Here is a 21,633-nt window from a genome sequence, read left to right on the forward strand (position 1 = left end):
ACATATTAAATTCTAGCTTCTTTACTTCAGAGAATGTTAATGATGTGAATTTTCCCAAACATATCAATTCTGACTGTTCAGTTTAAATGGGTTTCAGCTGGTGTTGATTATGGGTAGAGAAGGAAGATTTTTATGGGGAAACCCTGTTTATTTCATGTTGTTTCTCTGAATTTTCCCTTCCATACTTACTTTGGCTCTACAACGTTAGCCTGTCCTGCCCACTAGTCTAACAGGAGACAAGGAGATAAGAAGTGCTGCCTTCTTCTACAGGGCAGTGTCATTGGCTGCCACCAGCTCAGACAGAAAGACAGAAAAGGATGTAGGCTTGAGTGAGTTTTGTTCAGTCTCGTGGGAAGGAGAAAGAGGTAGGAAGTGAATGGAACCTTGTGGTTTGACTCCTTTTCATAAATGGGGTAGTGGTAGGGACGTGCTGGGGCAGCAGAGAGCTGCTCTGTTGCACCACACTCCCAGCCTGGAGCAAGCAGCGTGCTCATGGAATGCTATCGATAAGGCTGTTAAATAGTGTCCCCTTTTTGGGGAAGTCTGTTGCTGAGGAATGTCAATCAGCTGGCTAGGCAGAGGGAGCTTACAAAGCTGAAGGTTTAAAGGGTTCATTATAGTTGTTTGAAATTGGATTCTAAAAGATTTGCCAGAGAGAGAGGGGAAGGGAGCCATTTTAATCAGGCCAGGATACAGTTTACAGCATTTGTTTGCAGCTGTGCCTCTGAAACTTGGGACTAATTAATTGGGCCAATTTCAGGAACACTCAAAGCCAAACTGAAAGTGGCAGCTCTCAAATAGCAAGGAAAGAGGTGAGAAAAGTAACACACCACAAAACATTGTACTGGCCTGTTCCCTGCCCCGTGGTGATGCCATGTGCCTCCAAGGAACAGCTCATGCTGCTGTGGGCTAGGAAGTTCCTCTGTTTCAGAGTAGCGGTCTGTACATAACTTAATGGTGGGCAATACTATCTGAATGTTTTACGAAACAGACATGAAAAGTATATTATGATAACACCAAGTGACTCTGTCCTTAGATCTAAAAAGCTTTATGACAGCTCCAGGCCATGTGTACGCTAGATAGTCAGCAGGAAAAGATCTATGGAGCAAAGCAGTCTTTCTTGAGGGCCTTGCACTGTACATATTTGAGGGTTACCTAGGGCTTAGGACTAGGTCTGGTTTGATCCCGTGAACTTATCACTTGTTAGTGCTTGGCACACAGAGATGTGTTCCTGTCAGTGTAGTTTCATCCCAAAACACTGTGCTATGCAGACCGAGGTTGCACCATGGTATGAACCAAAACATAGGAGGTAAGGAGGACCACAAGATTTGCATCGAAACTGCACTCCCTATCTGAATTAAAATGTGAATGTAGATGTACTGCTGTAGATTCACATTAACACTATTGCAAAGAAAGGAGAAAAGGAAAAGGGGGGAACCACACAAAGGAGAAGAAGCAGAAGATGTCAATGGAGCTGGAAACAGAAGATGGAAATGTTTTCAGCAGTAGGCACCTTTTTGCTCTCACTCTGCATCAACAGGGGATTTATCAGCCCCTGAGCTTCTAAGGAAGGCTCCCCCGACCCTGCTGTCCCTCAGTGTGAGAACCGGAGCCCTGTACCAACAGGATGGACCTTCCTCTTGTGCTGAGGAGCAGGGAGACGATCAGCGACCTGGCAGTCATCCCTCTCCATAAACGCCACCTGACTGGGCTAGCTATAAACTTGTTTGTTACTATAGTCATTTAAACCTGGTTCATAGTATAGTGCCTGTTTCTCTATGGTGGGGAAATCTGGCATTCTTTTCCCCACAAAGAAAGAAGGTCAAAACCACTTTACATTTATGGGTGTAGAGGAGAATGGGCACAGGGATGTTCACCGCCGGGAGGCTGACATGCTGAAAGCTTGTCAGGCTTGTACAAGCTCTCTCACAAAATGTCTTACAAGAGCTATGAGCATAAGGTCTATCCCTTATTAATTTGAACCCACAAAGGTCTGATCCCTAATCTGCAGTCTCGCCAGTTCTCAGGGATGACAGTTCATTTCGACTGATGCACTGATAAGGTGCAGGTTGTAAGACATTGTAAGAGTGGTTGAAAAAACTAAACCACACTTTTTGTGTGTGTGTTTTAATTTCAAAATGCTTTCATTTTGCAATCTATCTCCAAGCAAAGATCCCAGCAGTTTGTTAATAGCAAAGCACGGGGTTATAGATTTGAATCGTGTTTCATCTCAAACTGTGTACATATACGCCATGTAGTTTACGCAGACACTTACCCCATACCATGGATTATTAAACCAATAAAGAAAACCACAAAGAGGTGATGGGTATACCAGAACACCTCATAGCATGACCTTCTGATGAGCTCAGTGGATGAAGTCATGATCAGAATTAAAGCCACAGTTATCACAACTCCAGTTACTCCAGCTATGGTGTTTAGTACCTCTCCTGTTGTGTTCTAGAATAAGAATACATTATAAGTATTAGTATTGGTGTTAGTGTTAGTATTAGTATTTGCATTAGTATTAGGAGTAGTTGTTGTTGTTATTATAATTGTAATTTTTGTTACTACTTCTATTACTGTTACTATTGTTACTGTTGCTGCTATGACATATGAAGCCAAAATCTAAGATGTATTTTCAGCATAGGAACAAAACCAGAACAAGACATGGAGGCAAGGCAAACCTCCATTTCACCCCAGAAGAGCATGGAAAAACATCCCTCTGTTCTACTTCCACTCAGACAGATGTGTAAATGTTTGCTGCCACTTATTTGTTTCAGGAATTGAAAGGAGGAAATTAGACAGTCTCATTAGTACTTTTATCTATTTTGCTTATGTAAAAGTGTCTCAGAAAAAAAGGAAAATTATTAGAGAAATGAGAAGATTAAACCTAGAAGTGTAATAAGCAAATCAGGACTAGAAAACAGCTTATTCATATGAGGGTGATGAAGTGAGGTGCAAAGACACCTGCAACCATAAAGGTGTGTGGCTCTTTTGTGCTTATTTTACTTCAGTTTGTGGGTTTTTAGCAGCCCTTGAAATGCTGTAAAAAAGTGGCATGCTCTCATTTACCTAAAGAGCATATCTCATTTACCTGTTCCTTACATTTATGTGGAAATACATTGGATAATACTTGGGTTTATTTTTTAAAAGACATATTTATGTTTACATTTTTATGCTTGTCAGTGATGAAACATTAATATTCTGGGCTTGAACATGTTCCTTCTTGTTCATGACTCACAGACATCAGCACAGGTCTGTTACATCTGTCTAAACTCACCAAAATAAACTGAAGTGAGAATGAAGATGTATTTTGAACACAACAGTCAGATGCTGATCTCAGTTATAAAGTGCAAATTGTGAAGAACAGCAGTAAAAATCTCACATGCAAGATGAGACTCAAGCTAAATATGCCAGCAGAGTGTAAATGAAGTCCCCATTTGGCCTGCAAAGCATATATATCTGTTTTCCTGGTGCTGATGTGCAGGAATGAAGGCGCTCAGCATGCCTTCTGGATCCTGAGTTGGTTCTACAGCTTAATACACTAGGAGAAAAAAAAACTATATTGTACTTGGAAAGTGCACTCATTTGATATGGAAATCCTAGAGGTGATAAAATTCCACAATGCCATTTTTACAGTCACTTTTTACAATAAAATCATTCTTTCAAATGTTCACACTTGACAGCGCACAGTACATTTTCAAATTGGTGCCTGTGAAGAGTGTGTTCAGATCCTATTACATATTAACAGGATTGATGTAGGTGATATTTTGAACATTTCCATTACAGTGGCTAGTTTGAATGTTGAGATGAAACAAGAAAAATGTCAAAGACACTTAGTGCATTGCTACTACAGGGGTAGGATGAAACTGAAAAGAACACCTGAATTGTTGCTCTCAGAACTTTCTTCTCTGAAATTAGAAGCAATCTTTGATTTGCTTTCCTTCATAATTTATTAATTCTGAGTATAGCTACTGAGACACAAGTGGGCGATAAAACAAATAGAAATATTAGAGGTTAGAGTAAAATCTAGGGTGGTAATTGTGGGGCATATTACTGTGAGAAATCTGGGAAAGGATCTCAGAAAATGCTAGCCTTCCTCCTCAAGGGTATTTAGGATCTTAATGCTAATTAGAGGCCTGCCTCACAATTATATCACCATGGAAAGGCTTAGTGGAGAAAATAATACATGCTGAAAGAGGGTAGGTTCCCGTTCAGAGCTGTGAGCTCTGTTCTGTTCTTGGGGAACATCTCATGTGCCTGTGGTGAGAGTGGGCACAGTGTGTGCAGAAAGACTGGGCAGCTTAGTCCATGCTTGCTGTCCTGTTCTGGTAAAAACTAACTACTTTGTCAACACTAACATCAAGACTTTTGTGTTCACACCATGAAGACCATTCATTTGCTTGGTTTTCTTCAAACTTGAGAATTGTTTACTTGTTTGTTTTGAAAGATGCAAAAATCACATTATCTAAACTGGAAAGGAACTGAGAAAAAATAGGACAAAATGCCTTGTAACTTAAAAGTACTATTGAATCCTACGATGGCTGTCCAGCCATCATCTCACTTTGTTTCAGTGGAGCACACCACTGACTGAAAGAGCCCCACACCATGTTCGTGCAGCCTTTTTTGCATGCTGGCTATGTGGGAAACATCTAAAGAGCAGAAACAGTATGTGTGGGAGTCTCACCAGGGCCATTTCAACCCTGGAGTACACGAGAGTATACAACAGTATACATAAGGAAAGAAATAACATCTATGCGATGTATAGTATGATGGAATAAGGAAAAAAGGTGATTCATTTTTGCATGTTTTATATGCATGTGTTGCAGAAAGGATCTGTTTTTCTTTATTATAAAGAATAGCTTCTCTACCAATGCTGTTTTGAGATAGCCAAGGAAGTGGAGAGGAGACACAGTCACTTTTCTTCCCCAAAGCAAGCAGAACCATTTATTTGCAAGGCTGAGGTGCACATAGTCCTGCTTGTCTCTGAAGAACACACACCAGGATGAGCTTCCCAGTGCACTGACTCCTCTATGCAGCAACCCTCCAGGTGGTTTTGCACGTGCTCTTCCCTGGGCAGCCACACCCGACATGGTACAGGGCAGGATCAACCCCCAGCCTGGGAAGATACTGTGCAACCATGGGGAGCGACAAATAGCAACTCTGAAAGAAATGTTGTTGTGTGATACTGTGTTTTTTTTCTTTCTGGAAAGAAGTTGTGTTTGTTCCATATAATGATAGTTTATTTTAGTTTTTTTAAAATTCTTTGCAGGTTCATTTCATTGTCTGCTATTCACAATGCTCCTTATCCCCCTGCCCTCTCCTGACGAACTAATTAAAATACTGTAGACACTTCTTTGAGCTTAGTAACCTGAAAATTGCAGCTCTGAGTAAGTGTTTTCAGCTGAAATTGAGGTTAACCTTTGGCAGCACCTTCTCGCTCTGGTTAAAAGGCTTTGAAATACATTTTTACCGACAATAGAATCCACAGAGGAAAACTTTTCAGATGAGGAAAACCAAAAAGTGACAGCTTACTGTTTCGTAGGTCCTGATTGGGTTCAAGTAGCTTTCATTTGGGCTCTTGCCAAGGCCAGAAAGTTTATTCCGTAACTCCCCAGCTTCCTTTGACTGGCTGGTATGATACCGCTCGATGTTGATCAAGTGGGCAACAATATGGATGGCTGCATGAGAGAAAGATTGGTGTGAAATTACAGACGCACTTTACATGTCCACAGTGCCAGAAGGAACTTCATTAAGCACACTATGAGCTATTTGAAAAGCTTGGGCATAAATTGAGAGCTTTGCATAGGTTAAGCTGACAATAAAAGGAAAATTTTATCAAATACATGTCTAATATGAAGCAACTGCTTTACATTGGAGAGGAGAGGAACACGTCCAGGGTCACCTCCCATGTTTACAGTCAAATGCCCTGCAGTCTTCAGTGTCATCAAAGGAGGACCTCTTGAGAGATGATATAAAGGTGTTTGCCTCTGATTTTAAGTTGTTCAAAATGAGGTAAACTGATTAAAATCCCTATTTTTTTAATTAATATACTAGGATGTGCCATGGTCTAATATTGCTACGCAGGACACTAACTTGTCCATTTTAGGCATAGACCAGTTTGCAACTTGCACCAGGGATATTTAAGAGATGCATCCAAAATCTGTACCCTATTAGCAAGTAGCTATAGCATTACTTTATGCAGGTGGAGCCTGGGGAAGCCACAGAAACTATGATTTTAAGGGAGAAGTCTGAACCACACTGTTAGATCTGATTTGCCCTGAGCATCATATATCACCTCTACTTCTGGCCTGCTCCCAAAAGCTATATGAAATGGTCAGTTTAGAAAAATGCCTTAGAGTGAAGAACTCCCCTGTAATTCTTCTCCTGAGTGGAAAGATGATAATTTCAAAAGGGAGAAAAAGGAAAGAGTTGGTTTTGTTATTGGCTGACATAGATAAAGTTATAGTCATGCTAGGTGCAGAGTTTCAGTTTTTAATATGAGAGATTCTCACATCCATTACAGGAAAGTTGTAATTAATGCAAACTATTAAACACCAAAGGATGAAAAAATGACAGTGAAAAACAATTATATGTTTACAGTAGAGCTATTAGGATATGCTATTTCTAGATTTTATAATTAGCTTCCCATTATCATCTCTCCTTCAGTGTGTGTCTGTTCCTGTCCCTCACCATTTAAGAAACCTTTCTAAAAGGCAATATTTGTAGGAAACCAAATACGATCTGCTTCCCTGAACAATATTCTTTCAATAGAAGATTCTTTTATTCCTTTTTCTTTTTTTCTCTTTTTTTCTCTTCTCTTTTCTCTCTTCTCTCTTCTCTCTTCTCTGTTTTCTTCTTTCTTCTTTCTTATTCCTTCTTTCTTCTTTGCTCTTTCTTCTTTCTTTTTTTCCCCCCTTTTTTAATTGTAACTATTTGCACAAAAGTAATTTCTTACTGTGCTAGTCACTGTGTAATCACAGATGAAAACACAGGATTAAATACATAAGGACTTCAGTATGGCTAAGTCTTTTGGGTGCCTATCAACTTAGTGAGCTCCCTCACTCCATGTGCCAGAGTCCAGCTCCTTTGCAGCACCTGGGGAGAGCTGTGGGCATGGGACTAGAAGTTAAGGTAGGATGCTGGCCATGGAAGTGCTTAAAGCAGCCAGTGCAAAAAGGTAGAAGATTGCACTTTCCCCCAACAGTAGGTTAGCCCATGTGTCCAGGCTGGAGAGAGGTTATTTTCACTCTGTTCTTCTGAGGTGAACCTTCTAGAGCAGTAGATGTGCTGTGGTTGGCTGACTGTCAGGTTGCACTTCATTCCAAACATAACGTTAGCGTAGGGACTCCCCACCACCACTCCCTAATACCTGCTTCGCCTCATTGCCCCATGCTTAGATGCTCACTGGGAGATGAAAGACCTATTTTAAAAACCTTGTTACATTCAATTTAAAGTAGGGCTTTGAACCAAATCACACATCCTAGTCACTGGGCTGACTGGTTATTCTCTTGTGAGCTGTCTCCTGAAACCCTTAATAAAAATAATCAAATAGTTATTGACACAGGCATCCCAAATGAATATTCCGAGCACCCAAACTGCAAAATCAAGCTCCCATTTTTTCTGAATCTTTGGCCCAATGAATAATAAATTATTTATACAAGCTGGAATAGCTTCAGCAGAATGGAGACTGAATCCAAATGGGTATGAACTGCACAGAGATAAAACGAGTCTGGAAATTAGAAGACAGATTCAAGCCATCAAAGGAATGAGACTCTAAAATAACCTTTCAATAAATGGGATAATGGGATCAAGCAATCTAAGCAGCTTTCGGCTGAAGATTGGTCATTTTATGAAACAGCGTATATGACGTGACTGTGAGCATTAGAGGGTATTGGACTCAGTGACCCGGCATCTCCTGCGTACGTTGTTATGGATTAGGTGCTGCATGTGAAACAACCTGGCCAGCATCAGGTGGGAGACGCTCCCCGGAGCTTGCACATGAGAGGGTGCTCCCAGCACCTCGGCGGCACCAGGACACTGGAAGGAAAGTTACACTAGACCACAAGCAGCGAGTGAGATATGTGGATTCAGACTGTCAAAACCCCAAAGCCTGAGAGGCTCTGAGCTGCAGAGCTTAGGTGGCAGCTGTGTGGGGGCTGTGGCAATCTGTTCCCCAGCGTACAACTGATGTATAAGCAGTATATAAACACTGTTTATGTGTTTAAGTGTAACAGCACTTTTAAGTGCTGAGTGGGAAGGGGGAGAACTGTTCCTACAAGGGGCTCATTTCAGAGCAGATGTTTTGGCCTGGTAAGGATGTTATCAGATCCAGCTGGAAGGGAACCAAGTCATTACTTGATGAGGACCTGATTTGTCTGACATCTGAAAGAGCTCACTCGGAGGACGGGAGTGCAGGGTAATGGACCGCTGTCTGCGGTAGGTTATGGAGTTACATGCTGCATGTAGTCCGATACAGGACTAAGGGAAAGAGGAGAGAAAACTTTAAAATGATGGAAAGCCTTGGCAATGAATCTCTGAGTGGACTTCTACTGAGCAGTTGTATCTTGGCATCTGCTAGTGATTACTGGTGCAACCAGTAATAGTACTTGTGTCTCTTGTCCTCTATACCTGCAGGATGCTCTTTATAACTCTGATATGATGTAATTGTCACCATAGCCTTGGGACCATGTGAGTTTCACACAGTTGTGATCCATAGTGTTGTTTTACCAAGGGTTCCCTGCAGCATATAAACTGCAGGTTTTGAACTATCCTTGCTCACTTAAAATAGCAACATTGACTAAAGGTGGAGATTTGCGTCTGTGTTCATAGCATAACACACTTTCTCTCTTTCACCTTCAAAACACATAGATTTTTAAAAAAGTGATACTGCAGATTGTGAAGTCTTCATGTGAAATGATGACATTTCTGCTGTTTAGAAGGCTACAGAATCTTGCACTTGCCTCAAAGTGCAGGATTGTACATGATTTGTACAAATTCCAGTCATGTCAGCAGTGACAGGAAAACTAGTGCTATCTGGTATATGCTGAGTGTTGAGAGTGAAATGAGGTGGTAGTTTTTTCCAAACAGACAGAGGTCCACATTTCCTAATAGAATATTTCTAGCCTTGAACAGAAAAAAACTGGGTTGAATAGATATAGCTTCCCAAGAAGGTCTCAAGCCTAAGGTTTAATGAAGAGTAGTCATGTTGCAGCTTTTCCCTGGAAGAAGAGATCCACTTTCTGCAACTTAACCTAGCAAGATTTTTCTGCAGGCTATTAAAGGACACTGTTTTGTCCATCTGCATATGGTTCTGCTTTACTGTAAGTGTTAGTGTCAATGGAAACATCATCATACCTTCTTCTTTGGGATTTACCATATCTTCCCTTCTGGGTGACATTCCCTCCAGCTTTCATCTAACAGGTAGAGGATACTACAAGTGTAGAAGACTTGCAGAATGAACAGGAGAGGGTTTTTTTCTGCAAGCTATTCTGTGGTAGCTGTTAATGTACAGAGTATAATGATACACTGGAAAATATTAACATTCAAACTAATGAGGTACTGAATATGTTGGTTTACCTGAGTCCCCCATGATCTTAAATATTGCCTAAAGTGTTATTAAATTAATAGTTGTGATGGTTTTTTGTGTGCTGCTAGGAAAAAATGATGCAATCTAAAAATGAATTATAGCTGGATGGTGAGAGTAATGCAAAGATCTAATTCCATTTTCAGTGTGGTTCATTTAATGTACAATAGTTGTAGCAGACTAAAAAGTCTGGCACTGGATACAGTGCCATTAGCTAAAATATTTTACATCCCTAAAGTGCATTTTCTGAAGGTCTTTGCATCTGCAGTGTATAGAATTTACTAAGCAATTCCAAAATTAATATGCAGATTTCTGAAATCTGAGCTTACAACAGTGGGGTTTTTTTCCCTGCACCACTTAGATAAGTTAATCATGAGGGCAAAGTTTAAGGTAGTACATCTCAGCATTTTCAGTTCAATTTTTTCCTCATTCTGCATGATCAAATATAAAGCATGGAATAAATCATGCAATCTTTTAAACAAAGTTCTTTTTTATAACTGTGCATGAAGACTGAAGGATTTTGACTGTTGTTTTTAACACCATCTGGAACCTCTGAAGCACTTAACATACATTAATTTGTGTTTGAACCCGAAATGTTCTATCTAGTCCACCTCTGAGATCAAATAAAAGGTTTTATTGGAAAGAGGGAGGGAGGAAAAGGGTTGCTATTAGAGCATGGTGTTTACTGTACATATTCTTAAATACAAAGAGATGTAATTAAATTATCTTGAAAGTCTCGTCAATTTAGCCAGTCTTATTCAGCCAATTGTGCCTTCAGTGAAGCATGCACAACTCTCATTGAACTAAACAGAAATTGCATGTGTTTATCTGAAGACAAGAATCTTTTTCTGCATGCCTGTACAGGATAATAATCAAATTGGAGCTTGCTGCTAGCAGTTAACTGTTTTGTTTAACCAAGCCATCATGATAAAATCAAAGGGTCAAGTCCTGGCCTTTCTGCCCACAGTGAAGAGAGTGGCTTTGCAAGCAGCTAACCCAGGCACGGGGAATTCTGCCCCCGACCAAGCCTAGGTTCTTTTGCCACCCACTGCTTTGTGCCATTTCTAGTTACACAGAACCCTTAATTCAGCTTCATGCTGTCTTTGTGGAGTAAAAAAGTGCAGGTTATGTAAAAATTACAACAACAGTGACCACACACATACTTGCATCAGGTTTTTTTTTTTTTTAGAATGGTTATAAACATCAAAGAAGAACATGACTTGGACCATTTTTTATCCTAGCTGGAAGCTTATAATCTTTAATTTAACGTAGTTTCCTTCCTAGTACTTGCACTAAGTCTGGATTTAAACAATCTGACTAAAAAGAAGCAGTTTAATGGAAATTTGGTTTTCTGTAATTTCTGGAAGTACAACACTGAGATACCAGCTAAACCTCTTTTGAAGATGAGCGTCTGCTTCCCTGAAAACTTCATCACTTACACAAAAATGTGACTCAGATCACCAAAGTCCTTCACATAGCCATCACTACCAAAATGTGGTTGAAAAAGGAAAGGTTTTCTAGTGTTTTTAGCTATAGATTTTTCAGTGCTTGTCAGAAGCCAAACACACCAGGCACCGCTATACTTCTGTCTGCATTTTACATGTTTTTAAAGAGAATCGCACTGCTGGAATTTTTAAGGAGCAGGAACCACCATTTCAAACAGCCTAACTACAAAGAAACTCACCGTCCTTCCCCTACTTTCCCTTAATTGCTTAAGCTTTATTCATATCATAATTCAAAGACTGTTGGAGCAATATATCTATATACCCTTTCTGCAAACAACAAAACAACACCAGAAGCAGTTTGTTCTTCAAAATATGCACCGTACGTCAAAGTGAGGAAAAAAAAAAAAGAATCCCCTTCAACACTCCCCACTTCAGAAAATGTATGAATGTACTTTCTTAAGAGGGTAAAAACAACACAGTAATTGTATTGGGAGGAGATGTACAAAACATTATTTACTATCTCGTGTAGATATCTTTAGGTTTCAGACAACTGCCTCTCAACTCAAAAGTCTCTTTTGCCTTAGAAAGCATAGAATGATTTGCACTGATCAAAGTAAGAGTGCATGAAACTATGATTTTATTCTAGCAGAGTTACGGGTCTATAAGGAAGATTTATTAGTGGGTGAATAACTCCCAGACAGCTCTTATCACAGACAGGCATGCAGAACACAGGAAGCCAAACTAAGCAGAATTCCCTTTACTGAATTTTCAATGATGCCCTTGATTATAGATAGCATTGTTTACTCTCTCTCTTTCCTCCAACTTCCCTCTTCCACTAGTCTCTAATTATATCCCTTTATGACCTGACCAATTAAAGCCCGTTCTTGAATTTGTATTAGAGCTAACGAAAAATTAAAGGTACAGATGTACTTTTTCCAAGCCCACGCGCACCTCAGCTGAGCTGGCTGCCTGTTAGAAGCCAGACAATACTAATGTTGCGCTGACTATTTTTAGCACGCTATTAAATAAACATGCTGGAATAACACCACCTGGCAAGCTGAGATGAATACATGTTACTTTAATAATAAAGGCATCTACAATTTTATATTGTGAGGCTACGCTTACTGATCTGATCTGCAAATTGGTTTAACTTCTTGTTGCCACATTTAGACTATTGATCATACAGGGGAGAACATTAATTTAACTAAGAATTACTAAATTGCAATAGACTAATAGGAGTTGACTATGCTTTTGTGTTACAAAAGGCAACATAGGTAGTACTTGGATAAATAATGTGTCAGTTGAGAGGAAAATGGCATTTATTTACACATCATTTTAACACTTAGATTTTATAAAAAGGGACTCAATATACTTGTGGGTATGTCTTTACACTGAAACATTGCTTTTCTGTCACAATATGTGCTGTAGATTGTATTTTTTTAATGAATTTGAAATTTAATTTCAGGCAACTGAGTTTCTGGCCATTCTTTACCCAAGTCTGACTATACAGTGATGTAGTGTTTTCCCAAATATGATAGTTGTTTCTCACTTGTCTGTTAGGGAAGCATGAGTTCATAAGTTGTCATATTTTGTTCATTAGACTTCCCTGTATTTTGCTTTCTTCCTCAAATATCTCATCAACTATTTGTCCATTTTATATTTTGGAAAAAAACCCAACACAAATAACAACCCAAGAATGAACCTTCTTTTTCTCCCTAGAGAGTGACAGAATTAAATACTGGTGCTTTCTGTCATTTCACATCAGCTCCTGTGTCTTTTTCCTTGGAATTACTGAAGCCATAAAGTAATCACTTTTCTGATAGACTTACACTTCCCAAACTGTCCACCTTAATGCACTAGCAAACATTTTTATATGAATGTAAAAACCAAAAACATAAAAGGTTTGACTGTGCAGTTTTCTTTTCTTTTTGGAGCATGACAAATTATACACCAAGTAGAAGTTGGTTAATTTACATTCCTGGGTTGATTTGTTAATTAAAGAAGCAATGTTGCATTCTGTGGGAATCTGCTTTATGCTGAAACTGAACTCTGATAGATGAATGGACATGACAGATAAGTAAATCATCATAATACACTATAAGATGTGCGTTCTCATCCCCCAGCCTTCCCCTCTGAATTCTTTAGTGCTACATACAAAGGACAAATTTTAGCTATTGATTCCTGATGGCAATCCTGACTTCATATTCTTGTCTCACTGCATGGGGACATTAACAGCCTATACACGCAAAAGCAGCTCCCTCATGTAGACTGAAAAAAATATTGTGACCAGGATCCACCTTGACAGCCTGGGGGTAGAACTGTTACCCTGCAATGTCTTATGCTTGCAAATAACCCTGATTTACTCCTGTGTCTCCTTCGTGTTTTCTAAGTGAACTCTCTGGCCCAGATACCTCTCCATCGCTATGTGCTTACATCCTTCCTCATATTGACTTTCATTCTTCCTTCCCTGCACATCCCTCTTCCCCATGCTAACTCCTGTTCCCCTCGTGTCTTCTGAATTACTACACGTTTTAGTCTTCTCCAGGTCCTTTAACCACTTGCAGATCAGGAAGGTGCTATGTCTTCTTCCCAGCCAGGCAAACGAACACCTATAGCTCAGTAAGTCACTAGGACCAGCAGAACAGAAAACATTTGATCTCAAGATGCAGTTTTTCCCTCAAGGGGGGCATTAGTTCCCTGTACTCATCACCTATTTAAAAAAAAAAAATAGGAATTTAATGTTTTTGAGACAGCTGCTTGTCTTAAATTCAGATTACATTTATTGCCTGGTTGAAAAATTATTGAAGAAGATGTAGCGGTGGATAGATGAGCAGTGTGACTCATAAGCATCATTTCCTTGGGAAATCAGACTGTAATGCTGTGTCATCTCCCCAGACATCTACTCTCAGGGATTTAATGAAAGTTATTTAAACTAAATGTTAAGAGCACACAAGTTGGTCACATTAACTAAACGGCAACTAGTAGTTACTATCCAGGTTGCAAGTTTATTGACTTAACAGTCAAACTTTTCTCAAGCAAAAAAGGTTACAAATGGTTAATCAGATGGAACTCCTACACCTATTTAAAGCTGCAGCCACCAAATGATTGCACTAAAATAGCATGTCTCAGAGCTGATGGGGATTACGGCATTAGGCAGAATCTCTGTGAAATTTAAAACAGTTCAAAGGCAAAGAAGGGGAAAAAAAAAAAGCTTACTTGCATTTACAGCTATTCCATAGGCAACCATCTTGTGAAATGCGATGTTTTTGTCAAGCTGTCTCCTCAGTGCTCCTCCACAGCACTTGGTGAAAAAGCAGAACTTGTTTTATATCATTCCTATTACTATTTTCAACTCACATTTTGGAGAGGAGAAAAGAGGAGTTCAGTACATTTAAAAATGGAATGTTGAAGGAATTCAGTGGAAATTTTGGGTTAGACTTAACTTTGGGGCTCAGGTAACTGTTTTCGGCAGAGTGACACGCCAGGATTTCTTAAGCTATTCAGCCTATGTAGGAGCTCAAAACCAGGTTTGATAAAACTCTGCTACATTTAGCTGTGATTTGTGAGTGGTTTATCTGGGCTGGTGATTAACTCACTTGCTGGTATAAGGACATCAGGCTGGGCCACCACTTCTTTGCAAGCTGAGGTTTAGCTGAATGAACACAGCTGAACTGCTGGCAGAGCCAGCTTGCAATGAAAACATCTTCGCTGCTTTCATGAAATGAACACCCCAGGAGGGTGAGGCTGTCTAGACCTCAGGTGGCTGCACACTTATATATTACTGAGCCATCTTCCCATTATTGGAAGTGCTCAATGGTGGTGTGCTCATGGCCAGCTGGGTGCCTCTGCACAGAGCCAGCCTGGGGCCGGGGCGGGCTGTGGTGAGCCAAAACTAACACAGTCTGCTGGAACTTAGACAGCCCTCATGGACCTAATTCAGTCTCTGAATGGTGTTGTGGGTGTCTGGATTGCTCGCTTGACCTGGCACAGTGCCATGCCAAAGATCCTAGCATTTATCCACGTTGTTTCCCAGCTAATAAATCTTCCAAAAATCTGGAGCATTGCAGGGTGCAGTGCCAAGACACAGCACCTCCTTGGAGAGTCACTGGATCCAGCCCTGTGCTGACCGTGCGGGAGCCAGTCAAGTTGCTCCGTACCATACTCCTCAAGAGCAGCATATTGTCCAGATGAGCAAAATATCGATTATCTGTGAGAAGAGTTCCAGTTCTCCAAGTTCTTACTCAGCATCTAAATGTGCATGCATGTATTTTAAGTTAACTCACAAACTGATTCAGAAGTCCAACAAGACTTTTTTTTCTTAAATGCTCAGCTCCTGGAGTCAAGCAATTATAAAACAGTACTGAGTCCCAACCTAAAGACTGCTTGAAAAATAGCTTCAACTCTGAAGAAAAAAAAAGGGCAGAACTGAAATAAGAAGCAGCTTAAAATGAAATAAATTAATGTTGCGATTTCTGAATTCCTGTTCTTGGAGTCATGAAGTGATCAGTGATTTTTTACCCAAACATGTGGTATTGGAATTGCTCTGACTATCATAATTCACTGCAAGTTGAAGCTATAGCTAGTAGAGCTAAAACCTTAAGTACTTCCTATGCATGATGCTGAGGTTATATGTAAATGCCTCTGAGCAGATGACCACTCCATTACTAAAACACATGTTTACAAGAAAGGAAGACCTGAATGATGTCCACTCAGACAGAAGGGTTTAAACATGTTCCTTATTATCCTTATGACACTTTTATCTATCGCTACTTTTTCTCTCTCCAATTTTCACTTTGCAGTTACACAGGATACACATGACGGATGCGTATTTTCTCCATTTGGCCAAGTTGCATTACTACGTCCCTTTTTTGTAGCTCCTCGCTTTTCACTTCATGACACCATGCTATGCTGCAGCTGCCAAAATCAGTGTTGCATTTAGAGCACTGTGTTAAACAAGCCATTTGTTTCTCTTCAGTCATGAATACTGACAATTTAAATGGTAATAACTAGGCAATAGTGTACAGACTTCTCTATCAAAAATTAAAGTTCCTTGGAAAATGTTTGATATGGATAATACTGCTGAACCATGGAAATAAAAAAAGGAAGATAATATGGCTATTTGAGAAATGGTACTTACAATGCTTGCTCCTCTTAAGAATGAAATAAGGTTTCTACTGACTGGTAACAGGATTAGCATGCAGTTAAAATTAAGGCACGTTGCAGAAGCTCTTGCCCAAGCCAGGGTTGACTGTACATATAACAGTACAAAGAAATTAAATTACAAGCTTGGTATAGGAAGCGCAAAAGAAAGAAAATACTATATTAACATAATACTCTTATATGGGAAAATTACTGTTGAAGTATCAAAAATATTATGAAGGATGTAAATAAAATCAGACTATGCATACATTCTTCTTGTGGAGCCCTTTAGCAATCAAACTCGTACTTACTCCCAGCATAATCCTTGTATAAATGTAAGCATCTTCGTCTTCATACCAGTGGAAGGTATCAATAAACAAATAGAAATTCAGTCCCAGCCACACCAGCTACAAAGCAGACAGGCTACAGATTAGTGACACTTACAGTATTTTTAATGCATATAAAACTGATTATGGTTATAGTTTTAAAAGTATCTGAGAGATACTTCAAAATCAGTGTGCAATGCAGTTCTTGATCAGAGATGATAGAAACCACAAATGCCTGCTGGAATGAGACTATCTTTTAGCAAATGCAGGATTACAGTCGTATCCCCACATCCCCAGTGGAGGATATAGATGACATTTACTGTGTGATGGTAAACTTGATCTTAAACACAGGGCTTAGCCTGGTCTCTAAAAAGGCAATAAAAGCTAAAATTAAAGAATTCCAGAAATGGAGGGAGTTAGGGGCTGAGGAAATTCCTTTCTCTGCTCCCCATACTCAATTCACCAAAGCCTCTGAAAATAATTCAGAATATAATTTCAATTACAATTGCAAACCCCCGTTCCCTTTATCTGAGGACTAAAGTACATGGACTTAAAAATAATTAAAAATAAAACAGTAAGACTTTAAATTGTTTTTAAGACTAGTTATAAAAAGGCTGCTGAATATTTTATAGCAAGTTTTACATTAAGCTTGGGAGTATTACTGTAAGCAAACCATAAAATGTCTTTTAAACAAGCTTAAAATATTTATATATATCCAATTAGATTTTTTTAATGCTAAAAATACTCACTAATAACAGCACTGAGAGTTTTTCATTCAAAATCCAGCATCCCATCCTGAGTGCCTCTCCCTATGCTAGCAGCAGCTGACTCTTGCCTTCCAGTGTAACCTGAGTTCTCTGTCCATTCCTCAGGCTTTTCTACTAACTCCTTTTGTCTTTAGATTTTAATAAGCACCTAGTGGGAGCAGGAGCTCTCTCTAGGAATTTTCTAATTAAGGACTGCCTGACAAGAACAGATCACCCAAGTGACATGTCTCATGACCTGTGTAAATAAAATGCTGGTTATTGTCCAGTCCTTTCTCTCTCCAGAGTTATTTCTCAGCAAATGAGAGATGCTGTCATTAAATTGTCCTCTTGTACTAGCATGTATTTGGGTGGGTATTTTTGCTTTGTCATTGCAGTTTGAGCAGAGTGCGACATTTCTTCATGATTTGTCTTTTAATTTAGTAGCAAATGGGAGCATCCCTTATGTGTGTATAAGATGGGAGCATTGCTAAAAGATCTTGGGAGTGGCAAAGTCACTCAGTCAGAAGTTGGGAATTGTCAGTATAAAGGGTGTCCCTCTAACGTTTGTCTGGATTTCTTGTGACTATAGATTATGACAATGTTAAAACGCATGATAGTTTTTCATTTATTTGGCTGCAGTCATAAAATAAGCGGTTACTTTCTCTTTCACCTGTTTACATTGTTCAGTGTAAGGACACGAATCCTACTTCCTTCCCTCCCTGCTAGGAGGAGAGAAGTAACAATTAATTTCCTCCTGGGCTCCTCTGTCAAGCTTCACAAACATCAGGTGCCTTCACCCGTGACCTGTGAGGTGAGGAGAGGATGCCAATTTCAGAGGTCTGAGCACAGAGGGGTTAGGAAAAACCATGTCCCTTACTTGCGCATGGGGCTTGAGCCGATGCTGTGGCACTCCATGTGCTCCGGACCCTGCTCCCGCATTTTGTCTGCAAAATGATGTTGCTTTGGCAGGACTTCAGGTACTCAGGAAATATAAGCCTCTTCCAAATACAATCCACAAACACTGTCCAGTGCTAGAGCTTACCCATTTTTTTTCAGGATTTGTTTTTATTTATAAAACCAGATGTTCCTGTTCCTCTGGGTTTGTCGTGAGGACTGTTCAGCCTACTTCCTTCTCCTGGGAGGTTTACTCCTGCGAGGATCTAATGAGCCATCTGCAAAAATGAGTCAGCAGGATTCAGTACCTCTCAGCAAAAACTTTTTGACAGGCCAATGTAACAGAGAATGCTGTTAGTTTGTTCAAGACTTTTCTTTAGTAGGTGGTTATTTGAGCAGCCAGCACATTTGCTGATTTGCCTTTACTAAGAGAGAAGAATAATTTATTGACTTTTCTGCACTTCTCTAGAGGGAAACCCCTTCCCCTTGGCCTCCCTTACATCATAGAACTGGCAACAACTGGGGTAAGGAAGAGATTGCTTTGAAACATGGTCAACTCCACTGCAGGAATTTCCTCCTGGCTGACCAAGTCTTAGCTCCTTTTTAGTCCTGTCCTGGTGAGTGTGCTACATTTACCCTTGGCAAACTCTGCCTGTGGTAATTTCGATCCTTCCTCAGTAAAACATTTTCTTAAGGCCTTCCTGACTTGGCTGCAAAGGAGACCTTTCTGTGACAAAATAGCTTAAAAGTTGAAATGCTATTAAGCTCAGCTACTTTTTAAACCAGTGCTAATGACCATTAATATGAGTTAGCAGAACCATGGAAACATGGTTATGAATACTCTGAATACAAGCATTTACAAGGGATTTATTTTGAGTTTTATTTTTCTTGGATTGTAAAATTAAGCATTATTTATTAACAAACTTTATGACAAGCCATGTGCAGTAATTGGCCACTGTCCATTATGTGACTTGATGTAGGCTATTCCCACAACCACCCTCTTTATAGTAGCTTTGGTAATGCAGGAGCTAACAAGATAGTGAGTATTGCTGTATTTTTCAAAGAGGTCAAAAGAAGAGGAAATAAGGGAGAAGGGAAAAAGAATGTGCAGAGGGTGAGGAGAAATACTGGTAAGGTCAGATGCCAATTTTAACTACTTAAAAAAAAGGGGGGAGAGAAAACCCACTATCTGGATTAGCTGCACTTCAAAGGGAAATGCTGCACTGCGATGTTCTCCTTTGAAGTTCAGCCGATCCAGACAGCAATTTTCTAAAATGAGTCAAAACTGGCATCTGAAATAGATTTTTTTTCAGAGTACAGCAGATTCATATGCTAGTTTAGGCTCCAAAATTTGTCTGGATCAGCAGCTGTACTTCAAAGCAGCACATCTCAGTACAGCATTTGACTTTGAAGTGCATGTGGTCCAGATGCCAGTCCTCTTAAAGGAGCCGATGAATCAACTGCACTTTATTTTTTGTCTGTTGAAACAGCTAGGTTTTTTTCTAATATATAATGGTAATGTGTGTGGTCTGTAGTATGGAATCTATCAATAAAAACATAAAGCCAACACAAAAGCTCTTTATTGCTTCATTTTCTACAAAGGAACTGGTCATCATCATTTTATTATACTGATTTGCAGTGATCTCAGCCAATTTCTAGCACAAACTATTCAGACAAGACTCAGGAAAGGACATTTTATTGATTAAAGAACTAACTGTATTCCATTTTGTTATTGTTTTGTCATTATCATGAGCTGCAACTGTCCTAAAAAGGATATAGAATAAGGATGAAAATAGATTTGTTCTGGCAGTTGGGGGAAAAGCAGTGATGGGCATGCTGAGTTCCCATGCAAGAGACAGGCAACTCTGTCATTAGCTTAAAAGGTCAGTTTTTGCATGGAAAGAGGTTTATGAGGTGCTGAATTCTTCCATGTAAGTATCTCGGCATTAATGTCAATGTTTATATCAATTACTACTACAGATCTCAATCGCAGTTAGTTCTATTCTATTTGACAGCAACCTCTATCTGAGGTTGTTAGTAATTTTTTCAAAGTACTTTCAACAGTGCTTACCCTTTACAAGACAAATTAATTATTAGCATGAGACTGTATACATATACCTATGGATATTTCATTTTGCTAGGCTATCCTAATTCTACTATTAGATATGCATGCCTTGTTTCTTAAAGGCAAAACATTTCAGTTGACTCTGAACTCTGCCCTAGCCCTTTCCTCGTTTTCCTGTGTGCTTGACTTTATGTCTGTTAGTAACCTGGATGAACTTGATAAGCTTCACTATGCTACATATAGAGATGGATATAGGTAAACAAGTGATCCAGAGGATCAGAGTGCTTTAATTTTGCAGACCATCTGAGAGCCATTTAATTGCTGACTATCTCAGAGTGTACACTTTGTATTAGACTGTACAAAATGGTGGCGCTGCTGTGTTTTTACATTATTTCTGCATAATGTTTCCCGATAATCTTTAAGAAGTGAGAGGCAGCTTTGTCTCTGTTGAATGGATGAAGAAGCTGCACAATATATTTGATAAACCATTCAACTTTTGTGGAGAGAAGCTGCTGAAGCTGATTAGAGTGCAAACCTTTTCCTTTTTTTTCTCTTTTTTTCTTTTAAAGACAATTCTGAAGGAACAGAGGCCAAGGTTCAGCTTTCGTTGTTCTTCAATGCTCTGATTCTAGCTTTGTAAAAGAAACTTATTGAATTTCTATAAACAGTGGCTGAGTGACTAGTAGTAGAAAAACAGCTACATAATTTTTAGAGATTTTCTTATAGTGTTTTTTTTTAACTACCTCATTAATGTTAATCGATTTTTTTTATGGACTGTACTCACATTATGGATGGGGGAACTGTTTTGCAGTTTGAGAACATTCAAAAAATCCCTAAAGCTCTGAAAGACTAATGTAATATCAGCCTTGTCAGTGCGAAATATTCAAAAATCATCAGGTTGTTCTAAAATTTATGAAATGAAAAAAAAGAGTGTGCAGTTTGGGGGAGAGTGCTGACTGAGTATTGAGACTTCAAGGGCATCTGGCTTCTCATTTACAACTTTTTTTCAGTAACAATGTGTTTATTTTTTAATAAAATATTAAAAGTCTTGGCCCCAGACAACAAAAAAAATCATGCAGTTATCAAAACACTTGTGATGCAGCTGGCAGAATTAACAATGGTATAGCAAGTATTAGCTATGTCCACAAACCCAGTTGTTGCTCACAAGGCACACAATGGAGAGAAAGACTTCTGTCTCTGTCCAGAAAAGCAGAATGAAGTTTCAGAACCCCTTTAAAAAGAAGATAAGTCTTTTGGTTGTAGGTCCAGCTCCTCTTGAACTCCACAAGCCAGTGTAATAAAACAGTTCCTTTCCCTGTGTTAGCAGACCTGATGCTGGTATCAGGGATATCTCAATGGACGGGCAGTGCCAGGATCTGGAATTGCAGCGTACACCAGCAATGCCTACAGGAGTCAAGAAAAGGAGTCAAAA

At 39.4% G+C, this 21,633-nt stretch overlaps 1 protein-coding gene across 1 annotated transcript in view; it reads right to left on the reverse strand.

Moving 5' to 3' along the window:
- NOX3 (NADPH oxidase 3) overlaps positions 1 to 17,290 on the reverse strand; it is a 39,480-nt gene extending 22,190 nt beyond the window's left edge. The window contains exons 1-6 of the mRNA XM_087775770.1: positions 17,246 to 17,290; positions 16,482 to 16,577; positions 16,169 to 16,279; positions 14,248 to 14,332; positions 5,536 to 5,681; positions 2,276 to 2,457 (exon numbers count right to left, since the gene is read on the reverse strand). Of these exons, the coding sequence (XP_087631896.1) occupies positions 2,276 to 2,457; positions 5,536 to 5,681; positions 14,248 to 14,332; positions 16,169 to 16,279; positions 16,482 to 16,577; positions 17,246 to 17,290 (665 nt within the window). The remainder of the gene's footprint in view (positions 1 to 2,275; positions 2,458 to 5,535; positions 5,682 to 14,247; positions 14,333 to 16,168; positions 16,280 to 16,481; positions 16,578 to 17,245) is intronic.
- Positions 17,291 to 21,633: the final 4,343 nt, after the last annotated feature.

Source organism: Nipponia nippon, unplaced genomic scaffold, assembly GCF_047370975.1.
Source record: "Nipponia nippon isolate SJK-2023a ecotype South Korea unplaced genomic scaffold, ASM4737097v1 scaffold_4, whole genome shotgun sequence".
Lineage (NCBI taxonomy): Eukaryota > Metazoa > Chordata > Aves > Pelecaniformes > Threskiornithidae > Nipponia > Nipponia nippon.